At 39.1% G+C, this 15,090-nt stretch overlaps 1 protein-coding gene across 1 annotated transcript; it reads left to right on the forward strand.

Moving 5' to 3' along the window:
- The first annotated feature begins 361 nt into the window (after window positions 1-361).
- On the forward strand, window positions 362-14,426 carry RIOK3 (RIO kinase 3). Its single transcript, XM_048508188.1, has 13 exons — window positions 362-552; window positions 1,486-1,607; window positions 2,834-2,979; window positions 3,080-3,187; window positions 4,161-4,270; window positions 4,915-5,058; window positions 5,668-5,795; window positions 6,393-6,581; window positions 6,963-7,122; window positions 8,011-8,091; window positions 8,176-8,265; window positions 9,966-10,073; window positions 13,069-14,426. Exons 1-13 carry the CDS (start codon window positions 478-480, stop codon window positions 13,174-13,176), a joined length of 1,569 nt encoding a protein of 522 aa, XP_048364145.1. The 5' UTR covers window positions 362-477; the 3' UTR covers window positions 13,177-14,426.
- Window positions 14,427-15,090: the final 664 nt, after the last annotated feature.

Genomic DNA, 15,090 nt, shown 5'->3' on the forward strand with positions numbered 1-15,090 from the left:
AACTCAAGACTAAAGATTTTTGGCCTTGTATATCCAGCAGAGGGGTCAAATACTTGGTCTTTATTACAATTTACCCTGAAGTAAATAAACACAGGACTACGGTATGATCTAACTATAAGAAAGTCATTGAAGCATAAAGGCTATTTCCCTGAGTTGGAGAGAGCAGTATCAGAGAAGGAAATATAATGGTGGTAAAGGCAATTATAAATACATATATATCCGTAGCAGTGAAAGAGCAATGAACAGCCACAACTCTCTTGGGGACGTCAGAACACAGACAGAGGCGCCGGAAGTGATGAGGACGTATGAGCAGGAAGTACATTTCGGGAACCAATGAACCGCTGCCCTCGACAGTCAGGGGTGGGGCGATCCGGGGAGAAGCCGGAAAAAGCTTTATTCTGGCCGGGCTTCCTTGTGCCCTTTTGATCCGTGGCTGCTTTCGCTTTTTCCGGCATTTTCCCCCTGTTTATTTGTTACATGGATCCTGCAGGAGTGGCCGCTGTTGTACCCTCCGTTGAGGCGGACCAAGGCCCTGCTTGGCCCCAGAGTAAGGTGAGCGGAGTGTGGCTTTGGGGTTTGGGGAAGACAGGATCAGAAGCGGTCTGGTTTAGTTAGGGAGCAGAATCAAGTGGCAGAGCCCTACCTAAACACAAACTGTGTAGGACAGTTGACACAGCAGGGTTAAGAATGGCTTGAAATCTTTCTCTGTGTTTAACTTTGTTTTTGATTTCTAGTAAGGTACATAGCCCGACAATGTTTGTTTTTTTACAGGTGTGATAATTTTTACCTAATGTGTTCAGTCATTACCTTTTCATTTGCTGTTTACTCTTTGGAATAGTATTCCCTGATGACAACATGAAAAATCAGTTTTGTCAGTATATGACTTCATTGCGTGAATTTTTCGAATGTGAAAGGATTGCTTGTGCTGTTTTGTTATCTTTTTTATCTGCGATGTGAAGAATGTGTCTCTGTCTGAGCCAGTCCAGCAGAGTGACTGTATTAATTTGTTACAGCAAAAGGACAGAATCAAGGAGTCCTTTAAAGGCTAACAGTGCCATCCTCAGCAGAGCTGTATCTTTGGTTGGTGCTGTAAATATTCTGCTGTAACCTAAGCAGTATCTTCTTCATTAGATGCATGGAATTATGGGGAAACAAATGTATATTACTGAGAATGCCCTGGTGATGATGGGCAAATCAAACACACACAAAAGCAATAATTGTTAACAACATTAACAGAAACCAAAAACATTTACTTTTTTCATAATTGAGTTATAATCTGAATTGTTACCACTGCCAAATACTATTTAATATTTTTGTTATTTATTAAATATACAGAGAATTACTGGTATAATATGTAGCACTTACCATGCTTAACATGACCAGATCCTGCAAGTGATGTGTGCTTTCAGCAAAACATAACCAAATTCTCCCTCTTTGTTTTTTTGAGGAAAAGTTAAACATTAAAAAATCTGTTTGTGGTTGCAGTGTCCATGGGGAGCTCCTAAAAACACCACAGTATCATGTTCTCTTGCTGATGTAATGAGTGAACAACTAGCTAAAGAGCTACAGTTGGAAGAAGAAAACACTGGTTTTCCAGAAGTGGTATCGTAAGTTATTATATTTATGTTCAAATGCTTGCATACAGACTTAGCAGATGAGTTACTCCTTTATTTTCCAGTAGATGCAATTCTATGCATCCTGATTTTAAAGTCCATCTGTAAATCTCTGGTGCTCCTGTATAAATATTCATGGGAGCAGGCTGAAAGTGTGATTTCAGGCAACTGATATAGCTATAATTTATAGTCAGTATGAGGGCTGAACCAAGCTTTTCTGTGTCTGACATAGAGATTGCAGCTGTAACATGGTCTGTCATTTCTTTGATTTGGAGAGAAGGTAACAAAAGTACCTAGAGGGCACCTGCTATGGAAGGAAGCTGGGAAGATGTTTTGTACTAGGTGAAAATAATACTGCATAGTAGAAGGTACAGGAATCATTTTGCTTCTTATAAGTTGCACAGCGTATTGTATTTCTAGGCATCTACACAACCCCCACTTACCCCACCCCACATATCCCAGAAAACATACACAGTATTACAGCTCAGGAAAAATCAATCATCAAAGGTGCAAGAAAACAACATGTGCACCTTTTTCTGAACAGTCACAAAAGACCCTGCTTTCCTACTTTGTCATTGTACTCCATAGGGAGGCACAAGATCTAGCAGGGTATGAACAGAGAACCTTGGATGGAGGAGCAGCAACAGATAGTTGAATATGGCAAGAAACGTCGCTCTAGGTTGTGAAGGACTTTAAAGATAAGAACAAGCACCTCAAATTGGACTCAGGAACAAACTGGCCAGCAGACATAGGCATTTACACCAGACACACACACACACATACCCCAACAACAACAAATGGGCATGACAATAAGTGAGTGTATCACTTCAGAATGCTTTCTTCATTTTCTCTTACCTAGGGGAGGAAGATAAAGAAGTTACTGAAGGTATTCAATAGCCCTCTTTATATCTGTCAACTCCCTAAAGGAGGCAGGTGGCTGGAAGAGGTTCTTATCTTTAAGGGCAGAATTGAGTCTTTTCTCCCTTAATTTAGAACTGCACAGAACAAGTTGGAGTCTGATCCTCCCACTGAATTAACAGCAGAGTTGCCAAGGGTTTCTCTGAGAGCAAAGTTTCTTTTCCGTTTGCCATCCGCTCCTAGGTTGGTGCTGGAGATACTGGCCGCATCTAACATTCCTGCACCTGCAATAACAATTTCAAGGCTAAACTGCTCTTCTTTTGAAAGGCTAACACCATTTTATTGTTGCCCATCATGTCCAGGGTTGTTGAAGGACCATTTATTACTGGGGAGAATGTTGACACTTCCAGTGACTTGATGCTGGCGCAAATGCTTCAAATGGAATTTGACAAGGAATACGATGCACAACTTCGCCGTGAAGAGAAAAAGTTCAACGGTGACAGCAAAGGTTTGCTAGCATAACTTTGCCTGTTGTTTCAGCTTTTAGAGATGTATGACATGGGACATATATGGTAGTCATATACCTCTTTGTATTTTTGTCTCTCAAGTGTCCATATCTTTTGAGAATTATCGGAAAATACATCCCTTTGAAGACAGTGACAGCTCTGAAGATGAGGTTGATTGGCAGGATACTCGGCACGATCCATACAGAGCAGGTAGAGTCTTAAGTAACACACTCTAAAACCTGTTACTTCTAGACTAGTTATTTCAACCTGTAAGATTATGAAATTAGGAACTGAGATCAGTGGTATCTCCATGATCACTTCACAAAAAGGCTGTGAAGTCATTACCATGCTCTCATCTTTTTACTATGATATTGTATCAAAAAGGCCCACCATTGTGCTATGTGTAAGAACATAAATGATAAGTTCCTGCCCAAAAGAACTTAAAGTTTGAATGTAGACCTGGGGATGGGGGGAGGGTGAAGGAAAGGCAACAAACATGAATGTGGAGTTTTTGGGATTTGTTTCTGTGGGAGATTAATTGTACAAAGCCAAGCCAAAGACCTTGCAGAAGATGTGGTTTTGAGCTTTGCCTTTGAGGAAGAGAGCACACACATACTGGAAGTGAGATAGGAAGGAAGGGCAGCCGTCAGTCTGTGTGACTTTTGATGTGCATGTCAGTTTAAGTATTCCATAGTTATTTTTAAATACGAAGTGGTTGTGTACTTGGATTTGTGTAATATTACTTTGCCAAGTAAAATCCCTTGTGTTGGATGGAGCTTTGTTTACTATTAATTTAGAAAATATGTATGCTGCCTTGCCAAAGGCATGCTTAAGGCTGTTTGAAAACAACAGTAAAATAATAAAGACAATAACATGGAGATTATCAAAATTAAATTAAGGCTTATATAAACAGAGTAGGGCATAAAAATAGACTTTTGTCAGACATCACTTTAGTTTTTATGAGCCTGAAAATCGGGTGAATACTTAATTAATAGCATCAATCTAATTACTATTCCGGAAAGCTTTCTAGGATTTGGTTAAACAAATGTTATTTTAAGGTCATCTGATTACTAGCCTTAGAGATTTCCCCCCACCTGTGCCCCCCCCATCTCACAACTAAAGAGAACAAAACAGTGTATCTGCTATAGTTGTTGAATAAGGACATGTGTTCAAATTATTTTAGATAAACCCACTACTACTCCAAAAAAAGGCTTTATAGGAAAAGGAAAAGATATTACTACCAAACATGATGAAGTTGTATGTGGAAGAAAGAATACTGCTCGGATGGAAAATGTAAGTTCCGTACCAAGCTAATAAAGACCAATCCATGATTGCCTAAGCTCTAGGATTACTTAAAGTGACACTGACCCCTGTTATGCTCTGTGTTGTGGTTTTCCACACTTACCCAATAACCAGTCAAATGTTTCTCTTTAAAATTCTTCTGTGCACTTGTTTTAAAACTACTATGTTGGCTCTTAGGAAGTGGAGCAGAAAGGAAGAGAACTATGTGAACCACTTCATCTTCCAGCATAGCTCACTATCTCATAGTATAGCTGATCTCAGGATTTCATCCAGAATTTACTACAGTTTCACAATTGAGTATTCCCCCCCCCCTTCCAATACTACTATTATCAGTAAGAAAAACTACCTGACTTTGTAGAAATCATGTTGGACTTTGACAAACTTGGAAAATCTGGGTTCAGATTTACAAATATCACAGTAGTAGTCATGAGGCAAGTCATAATCCATTCCTTTTGGGATTGGTGTCTGCTGTCTGGGGTCCTTATCGGAAGTACAGGATAGAAATATAATAAATTATACTAGTAAGCATATTAGTTCTAGTGTAGGGTCTCCCCTCTCAGCAAGTTGTTCAGACAAATAATTCAGATTTTGTTGAAAATAGAACCTCATTGTTTGAATTTCAACTGTCTTTTCAGTTTGCGCCTGAATTTCAGGTTGGTGATGGAATTGGTATGGATCTAAAACTGTCCAATCACGTCTTCAATGCCTTAAAACAGCATGCATACTCTGAGGAACGTCGTAGTGCCAGGCTTCATGAGAAGAAGGAGCATTCTACTGCTGTACGTCTTAGTTACTGCTTTGCCCTGAAACAAAATGGGAAAATTGCATTATTTACAAGGCCATAAGACTTGGCATGAATTCATACTGCGCTGATACTTTGAAATCACTGCTTAAGCTGCCCTGTGACATATTCATATAGAACATTTTTAATGAACTAGTAAACTTGTTTTTGTTATTAACACAATACGTCTTATTAACACAATACATTGTTGTTAAAAATGAATGGAATTATGTTACAGAAAATGGTGAAGTATTCAGGGGTTTACTGCCTTCCACCTATTTTTAGATTACCTTTGTGCAGGGAATGTGTTAAACTTTCTGAATAAACTGGGTGCAACAGTAGATCCTGTTCAGCAATTTATGCAAGAAAGTTGGAAATAACAGCATGCAGTTTCACTCTGAAAGTGTATGTGGGAAGTAATCAGTAGAGAAAATCCAGCAAGGGATTATCTTAAAGCTTCTGTTTGAACTTCCCTTAATTTTGCATTTTTGAGTTTAATCAAAAATGTTGTCAGTTGAAATAAATCAGGAGACGAAATGAAATATCCAGATATTCAGTAATATTGTATATGTGTGATAATAATAACATAATTTTCTCCCTTGTGCAGGAGAAAGCAGTAGATCCTAAAACACGCTTACTTTTGTACAAGATGGTCAATTCTGGGATGCTGGAGACTATCACTGGCTGTATAAGTACTGGAAAAGAGTCTGTTGTGTTTCATGCCAATGGAGGAAGGTATGATCTTTTTCATACGGTTGTGATGTTTAAGTGGTGTGTGAGCTGGGAGCGAATGTAGAGTGGCAGGGCATGTGGAGTACATTGGTTGCTATTTCCCATTTTACTGTTTTCAAAACAGAAGAATCCACAATTTCCGTGGCTCCCACTCCAAATATGTTATAGATGTATAAGTCTGAGTGGTGTATTGGTCAGAGACTAGGACTGGGGAGACCTATGTTCAAATCTCATTCAGCCATGAAGCTTACTGGGTGACTGTATGCCAGTTGCTTTTCTTATTCTGTGTTACTTTTGGGGGAAATAAGGGAGAACCTTATATGCCTCCCTGACCTTGGAGCAAGGGCAGCATAACAGATGGTATGCACAGATAGAAATCAAATAAAACCTTGTCGAGTATACTCTTTCCATCTAAAGATTTGCTGAATTCAAAATATTACGATTCAGAAACTATCATTCCAAAAGATTACAATTCAGAAACTATCATTCATTTGGAGGCAGTAACTGCATATGAATTAACTTCTCATCTGTGTTTGTATTTTACTGATTGGTGTAAACTCATTGTCTGCTCACATCTAAAATGTTTTATTTTTCCAAAAGCTTGGGTGACGATACCACACCTGTACCTTCAGAATGTGCCATAAAAGTGTTTAAGACTACCCTGAATGAATTTAAGAACCGTGATAAGTATATCAAGGATGACTATCGGTTCAAAGACCGTTTCAGCAAACTGAATCCACGAAAGATCATCCGCATGTGGGCTGAAAAAGAAATGCACAATTTAACAAGGTATAGAAATGGTTTGGTACAGATACACTGTAGTCCTTTTCAAAGTCAAGTCTGGCAACTCTGTAGAGTGTTTCCTTTGTGTGAAACCACACTGTCTTTTCTGTGTCAAACTTGAATTTGTAGAATTCCTCACTTCATTTTCAGGCTGCCATATGAAAGGCACTTGTTAGTATCTGTTTTGATGACACATTTGAATTCTTGACTTCAGGACAATAGTTTTAGTTCACCCAGTTATGACAGCACAATTATTCAAATCAATAGCTATCAATACATTTTTTAAAAAACTTGAATTAACTTCTGGGTTAAGGAAGGTTTTTGAATTAATTTTTTAACTTTCTGTAAACATGTTAAAGAGTTGTGGTGCTTTTCTCTTCTCTGTAGAATGCGGAAAGCAGGAATTCCATGTCCACAAGTAGTAACCCTTAAAAAACATGTTTTGGTCATGTCCTTCATTGGTCAGGATCAAGTCCCAGCTCCCAAACTAAAAGAAGTAAAACTCAATAGTGAAGATATGAAAAAGGCCTACAACCAAGTTCTTCACGTAAGATCCGTGCTACTGTTGTCTCAAAACTCTTGCAGACTTCCTTTCTATCATTTGCTTTGTATTCGGAGCAGCATCCTCTACGCTCTCAAGAGCAGCATATGGGGTGGGGATCAAGGCAGAAGTCCTCGTGCGTGCAAAAACAGTCTGCATCCCAACCATATGAGTAACAAAGAATTAATGTAAATGTGGAGACTGCTTTTTGATCTGTACAAGCTGTGAACAAAATCAGACTACTTAATGAAGGGCTGTAGCTAGTATTAAAAATACAGTATAGGTTGGACTCAAGGAACCATTTAACATAAAGGGTCATATTTGGTGGAACTACTAATTTTCTGCTTAGTATGTTTCCTGTCGTGCTACTGTGCTATACTCTGTCTCACCAAAAGAAAAAACCAGAATTGTAACTTCATTTGCCACATACTGGACCGTCTTTGTTTTAGAATGCTCTGTTTGGGTCCTAGCATCCACCTAACAGAACTAAGTAGGCTGTAGGACCCAAATGGAGCATTCTAAAACAAAGACGGTCCAGCATGTGGCGAATGAAGTTACAATTCTGGTTTTTTCTTTTGGTGAGACAGAGTATAGCATTTGTAAGAAATGTAACTTGTTAGCGTGGTACAAAAATTATACTATCTTTAATAGAAACAGGAATTACCAGAGTGTTTCTATACATCTCTATCAATCATTCACAGTTGTACTGATGATTTACATGCACTAGCTAGCATGAATATCTCTTACTGTTTCTCTTATACTTCCATTTGGAAGACATTTTGGCTCTGCAAAATTATTTAATAATATCTTTTCTGTTATGTTCTGTATTTATCATGCATTTTTACTAATTTCTTTGTATGAAGAATGCCTTGAATACTTGTTTCTTCTTTCTAGATGATGCAGCAGTTATATAAAGAGTGTAGTCTCGTTCATGCCGACCTGAGCGAGTACAACATGCTGTGGCATGGCGGACAGGTGAGCACATTCTGAAGGGAGGAGCATAATTGTCTACTTATATGTTCACACGCAAATATAGCTAACTTCCAATATTTACCTTAGGTCTGGTTAATTGATGTGAGTCAGTCAGTGGAACCAACCCATCCACATGGGCTAGAGTTCTTGTTCAGAGATTGCAGGAATGTTTCACAGGTAAGAAATCTAATGACTGTGATGTTCTGTAATAGAACCTGTGCTGTTGCATTAGTTATACTCTGCATATTCAAGAAAGGTTGTTTTCAAATAACAGGTTATTACTTGCTCAACACTACACCTGAACAATCATTTTAGTTAGAAGGGGAAGGAGGTAGCAAAATTGTTTTTCAGAGGTAAGAGTGAAAATATGATTTTGCAATTAGCTTTCTTGATATCATGGTGATTCTCTTATGGCCCAATCCTGTGGGGGTGGGTGAATAGGCTCATGGATGAGGCATAGGGCCATGCCGGCATGTTTTGCAGTTAGGGGCATTCCTGTTGAGGGAGAAAGCAAAGTTGCTGGCAACCGGATGTCCCTTAGCTCTGTGGCCATGAAACCTTGAGATGGTTGCTGCCACAGAGGAACACTGACTTCTGATTGGACACCGGCATTGGGGGAGGTGGGCCAGGGTATTCGGGGGTGGAACCAACATTAATTCCATCCAGGCGGGCCAGGAATGCAGCAGCAGGGGCCTTGGACATCTGTGTAACACCTTGTAACACCATGGAGGGCTTTCAGGCAGCTGGGGGCGACGGTTGTTTTAGTAGTTTCCCCACATTGCCTGAAAGCCCTCTGGAGTTGGCGGGGTGGTGCAGCAGCAGTGCTGTCCTAGGCTGGATTGGGCTGCCCAACAAATATGGAAACAGTATAGAGTCATAGTAATCTAAATGAAAACTTTGGATATTTTTGTAACGCTTCATAAACACAGCTTGATCCAAGGTCTTGACTAATCCAAACATGTGCACAGACAGCCTCCTTCCTGAAGACATGTAAGCTTTATTGCAAATAAGGAGTGTCAGACAGGGAGAAAAAGTCCAAGAGGGCAGCTGTGGGGAGGGAAATGTGGGTAAAAGTCTTATAACGTACCCACAAGAATAGCTGTCTAAATGAATATGGAGAGGTCTCTCCAATCCATTATGGTAGAAGTTTCCAGGATTTATTTTTGGTATATATAATGTGAAGAAATTGTAGATATTGGGGGGAAAACTTTTTTTGGCCTGAGCTCTGTTGTCAGTCATATTAAGCAATGAACTGCCTAGATCAGTGGTGGCGAACCTATGGCACGGGTGCCAGAGGTGGCACTCAGAGCCCTCTCTGTGGGCACGTGTGCACAGAGTTCATCTCGGGGGGGTGGAAAATCGCCCCCCCACACACACACATCTAGGCTGGCCTGGGCACGATGTGTAGGTAACCCTGTTAAGTGCTGTTAAACTCCACTGATTTTCATGGGAAGAACTAAAGCGCAATCCTTTACCTGAGAGTAAGCTCAGTTGCTGGCAATGGGACTTGCTTCTAAACCCTCCTAGGGTTGTGATTCACCCATTCAAAGCATTGCACGGTTGCTTCAAAGCAAAGCCACCGACTACCACCAAGCTTACTCCCAAGTAATGCGCGCCTTGGAAACAACCCTTTTTTCTAAACAAAAACCTCAGTGTTCAGGTTAAATTGCCGTGTTGGCACTTTGCGATAAATAAGTGGGTTTTGGGTTGCAGTTTGGGCACTCGGTCTCGAAAAGGTTCACTATCACTGGCCTAGATAGAGGACAGCATCATTGGAACATAAAACTGTTAAACTGAAAAAAGGGGCAGCAAGATTCTGAAACATGTTGTATCCCCATGAACGATGGAAAACAAAATTTATTTACTTTTAATTCAAGTTCTTCCAGAAAAATGGTGTATCTGAAGCACTTAGTGATCGAGAGCTCTTCAGTGCTGTCTCGGGTTTAAATTTTACAGCTGACAATGAAGCAGACTTTCTAGCTGAGGTAAGGGGGGATTTCTTTGCCTTTTGTCATTTAAAAATGTGCAAATTGGTGGATGCTAAAACAACATTACACAATCTGAAGTTATATCCATAACTGAGGCTAAAAGCAAGTCATGATAAAAGTACCTCACTTATGCAGGCAGGAACATGGACAGCAGGGGTTGGGAAGAGAATCTAAACTAGTGGGACAGTACAAAGGTGGGTCATCATCCAGCAGCAAACTATTGAGGACATTACAGGTATTGTGCCCAGAATAAGACAGTCATTGCAGACCTTTCAGCAGGTCCCTGTATCCAGCACCAGACAGCGCAGCTACGGCTGGTGTTTCAGCTGGAGCTGATAAAAGGTGCCGTGTACCATGAACAAACCTTGAGCCTTCCACCTGTAGCCAAAATCTGGCAGCATGCCCATCAGCATCATCCAGAGTCTCATCTTTCAGGGGCAGTGCAACCCCTGGTAGTGCAGGCTGAATTTTCAATCCTAGAGCTTGGTTATTGACCAGCAGCACATCAGTCTTGTCTGGACAGAATTTCAGTTTACTGGCCCTCAACAGACCGAGATAAATAGAACTGGGTATATTCATTACAGATCTCTCCTTGCAGTTTCATATGTAAATTAAATAGCACAAAGAACAGAAGGTATAAATGTTATTTTAAAAAGAAAAAAAAGTTATGGTTTACATAGATATTATCTCTGATACTTTATCCAAGGTCAGCATAGGCAAGCACATCTTAGATGTGGTCAGAAGTTTGTGTATACCTAGTTGTTGTTTTTTTGCTTTGAGTGTGAGTGTATGTCTGTGTGAAAGAGAAAGGGTACTTAACATTACAGATGTGTCACAGAGAGAAACACATCTCACTGTGACATACCTCTGAAGATGCGGATAAGCATCAGGAGCAAAAACTACTAGACCATGGCCATGCAGCCAGAAAACCCACAACTACCAGTTCATTCCAGCTGGGAAAGTCTTTGACATTACAGATGTCTCTTTAAAGTCTTAATGTAGAGCCCTTCTTTGGGCCAAATTGGAAAAAATGGGGATCAATAATAGATTATTGTATTTAATCCAATTCTGTCAAATCAAGTGTTTAATCCAATGTCAAATCAAGTGTGATTCAGATGGTATGCTAACCTCTAAAATTCCAGTCCTTAAAGGTGTCAAGCAGGGCTGTGTTTTGGCCCCGACCCTTTTCAAGCTTTTTTTGAATGATTTGGCCCCCACTCTTACAAAGTTGAACTCTCATTGCCCCACTTTAGCTAGGAGGAAAACTCCCTTGTTATTATTTGCAGATGACGCTGTATCACTGTCTAGGACAAGAGTGGGATTAAAAAGACTTCTAAAGGGCTGCTTCGACTGCTGCACCCGTAACAATCTCCACCTTAATTATGAAAAAAACAAGATTCTGGACTTCACCCACAGGTGGAGGCCGGGTAGATGGGAGTTGAACAATAATCTTGTCGAACAAGTAAAAAGTTTTAGGTATCTTGGCCTTAACTTCCACCATCAAGCTTCTTGGGCTACCCATAGAAGTCGAGCTATTGCAGCTAGTAAATTAAGCGCTATGGCCATTGCCAGGTTTTTTTACGGGAAAGGCCATGGATATGTCCCAGCAGCAATCCGGGCCTTCAATGCCAAGGTCATTCAGCAGTTATTATACGGCATCCCAATTTGGATTGGTGCTTGGAACGTGTGCAGTCACGGTTCCTTTATAAAATCCTCAGCCTTCCACACTCGGTTCCCTATGCTGTTCTTTGTTTAGAAACTGGCCAACCTCGATTGGTGATGAGAGCCTGGTGCACCACCTTCAAATTTTGGGTTCATACTTGTTTCAATCCTGACCTGAATAGTCTCTCTTACCATGCTCTTTCAGTTATACATTCCACCAAATGGTGGCATAGGATTGAAAACAAGTTGAGTGACCAGGCGATAACAATTGATGATATAACTATGCTTACTGAAAGGGAGGCATTTGCCACAATAAAAAAAAAACTCATTGATTTGGATTACAGGGAATTGTTAAATGAGGCCAATAAATTTTGTTCTCCCTCCCTTTTGGGTATCCCATTGAATAATTCAACTATGGCAGGATATCTGCAACTGTTAATAGAGCCTAAATGGCGACGGGCTGTATCACTAGCTCGTTGCAATGCCTACCTTCTGCTCTTCGACAAGGAAGAAGATTGCGGCTCCCGCACCACAAGAGGAAATGTATTTGTGATCTCACAATTCTGTATTGAAGAGACTGTTTGGCGTGGTCTTATTACAGTGTCCCTTTGTATGTGTCTACTCAGAGCCAAGTACTCTAGCCCCCTTGTTGGTAGTAGACCCAGAAGTTAGAGGCAAGCGACGCATCAAAAAAACTGTATTTCTCCTTAATAATGAGAACAATGCGACGTTGGAGGCCGTAGCAAAACTTCTGTGTATTGTTATTTCAATACGATCTTAACCACTCCTTCCTACCAGTATTATTGTTCTGTTGCTTCTTATGCCAATAAAGGTTATGAAATGAAATGAAGTCTTAATGTGCAGTAGTGGTATATTGTGGGTCCTTGTTGCTGTATTTAATTAACTGACCTATATTTAATTAACTGATCTCCACTTAAGCTTTGTTTTTGTTTCACCATATCCCTAGTCCACCATGGTTGTGGTGTTATGTGTGTTTGTATGTCTATATATTATATTAAATTAACTATATTATATATATATTATATTATATATATTATATTAAATTAAATTAACTATATGCTGCTTTCATTTTTTAATGTTTTGGTGCTTGCTTCCTTAAGGACCTTATTTAGGTGGAAAGGCAGCACAGAAATGTTTTAAGTAAAGACTTGTAGGACCTGCAATTAAGCTGGCCTTGCATACTTAAATCTCCTGTGCTCCGATCATTATGAACATTGTATGTGGTCTGTGAAAATTAGAGGTACATAATTAGAGGTAGAGAAAATTCCAACACAGATGATGCCTAAGACTTGTGTTTCCTGCTTTACAGATTGAAGGTTTGGAGAAAATCAATGAAGATCATGTTCAGAATCATGGGAAAAAGGTGTCTTCGTTTTCAAACGATGATGAAGATCCACCAGCATTTTGCAGCAAATAACGTTTTGGATCAACTTGGATGTTTCTTACATCTGTCAGTTGGTGCAGTGACTAAATGTCATTTGCCAAAGGCAACATAAATTATGGTCAGCTCAGAATGCCATAAATGAAACTTCAGGGAGTATGCATTGGTGTCTGGGTTTTTTAAAAGAAAAGTTCACTTTAAGCTACTGTGACTTATCCAGCTAGCCCTGAAAGAAAGAAATGTCATGTCTTTTCAATCTGGCAGATTTTTCAGGTACACTTTGGGCAATATAAATGAGTGAATTTTAAGTAATTTAAAAAATGATGCAGCAATTTCAACTGAAACTCTAGATACTACACTTAGGTACTAGATGGTCTTTCCTTCCCTTCCATTAAATAGTGGTATACCTAACTTTTAAAAGTTTGATTTTGTTCTCAAATTTTCAGTGTAAATGTTTAAGGAAAGATAAATTCTATTGTAGTGACCTGTTTGATTTAGTAATATAGTTTTACTATTTTTCAAAAACTTGAAGTGAAAGCATTTTGGTATGAATGACAATTTAAACTAATCACTACAATGTCTAAAATATTTTCCAACGTTTTAACAAAAAAAGACCATTTAAGTTGTCAATGAGAAAATTTATTCTGAACTGGCAAGAGCAAAAATATTTGTACTGAACTGTATTTAAAGGGAAGATAACTTTGCAGTAATATCAAAGAAAAAGGTTTAAATTATGTTGTAAAAATTCAGACTGTTCGCAAGAACCTCCCTTACAGCTAACAGCATAAGGCTGAGGTGATGGCAGATCATTCTCTATTTGTGGAATATATTTAATAAGTGAAATAAAAAGCATCCATTTTATTTAGGAGTATAATGTGATGCAATTCATGACTCACTTCACTTAAGGATCATAAGTAGACTTTGCTGTTGATACTTATATGAAAAATTCAGGAGCCATATAATAAACATGTCTATCAAATGTGTATGAAAACATTAAAGAGCTCCCAAGAACGGTCCATCTCTTCATTCTTGGAGTGTGTTTATGTGCAACTATAGCCAATTAATTCTGGTTTGGCCAGTATAAGAAAGATCCATTTATTTCCCGAAACATTTTGATGATGAATTGACTGCAGAGTGTGATGTCATCACTGTGTTCTCAACTTTTCAAATCTCTGTAAATCTATCCTTCATTATGCTGTAATGAGATACTGTTGCAGTGTGAGAATAGCTTGTGAAAATGTGTGCTGCATTCAAAAATGGGATGTGAATAAACACATGACATCTTATGGCTCCATTTCTTTGTAGGTTTTTAAGTCAAAACCTTGTTCAGAAACAGATTTAAGTCAAAACTTTGTTCAGTATCATCTAATAGTCCCATAAGGTACTTCTGTCTGTCAACAGACAGCACTGCCAGCAATGAGCTTCAATAGGCTGGGAATACAAGTAACACAACCCATGATATTTTCTGCATATATGAATGTTTCAGAACCACAATCCCTCTAATAAAAGAATAATCTTCCTGTAGTAAATGTAAAAGTGAGTAACACTATGGATCAAAGGAAGAGGGCTACAGAAAAAGCATGTAAGGTAACAATGGCACTGTAGATATTTACTTCATTAAAACACACACACTTTGACATGTAGTTTTCCAAAGAATGTCTATGAGGAAAATGTGTCTATGTGACTCTAACTTCCTATGTTTTTAATAAATTACATTGGAAAAACTGGCCAACACAGCACTTAATACACTTTCTATCAAGTGACCAGCTATTAAAATTTAAACTTTCTGACAAAGTTTTGTTTGAAAGTGTTCAGCAGCTTTAACAGGTTCTGCTATTCCAGCTTAGAACTGGTCTAGATTTAGTTAGTTATGCTTTGTTTATATTTGCAAAGGCAGGAACAGTACAGCTAATACTAGGAATAGGATAGGGCCGTTAGCTTTCTAGGTCA

This window comes from Sphaerodactylus townsendi, linkage group LG09 (assembly GCF_021028975.2).
Source record: "Sphaerodactylus townsendi isolate TG3544 linkage group LG09, MPM_Stown_v2.3, whole genome shotgun sequence".
Taxonomy (NCBI): Eukaryota; Metazoa; Chordata; class Lepidosauria; order Squamata; family Sphaerodactylidae; genus Sphaerodactylus; species Sphaerodactylus townsendi.

Coding starts and splice junctions, on each gene's coding strand:
- RIOK3 (XM_048508188.1), top strand. CDS start 478: ATGGATCCTGCAGGAGTGGCCGCTGTTGTACCCTCCGTTGAGGCGGAC. Junction 1,608..2,833: donor GGTTTTCCAGAAGTGGTATC/GTAAGTTATTAT, acceptor CATCATGTCCAG/GGTTGTTGAAGGACCATTTA. Junction 6,582..6,962: donor GAAATGCACAATTTAACAAG/GTATAGAAATGG, acceptor TCTTCTCTGTAG/AATGCGGAAAGCAGGAATTC.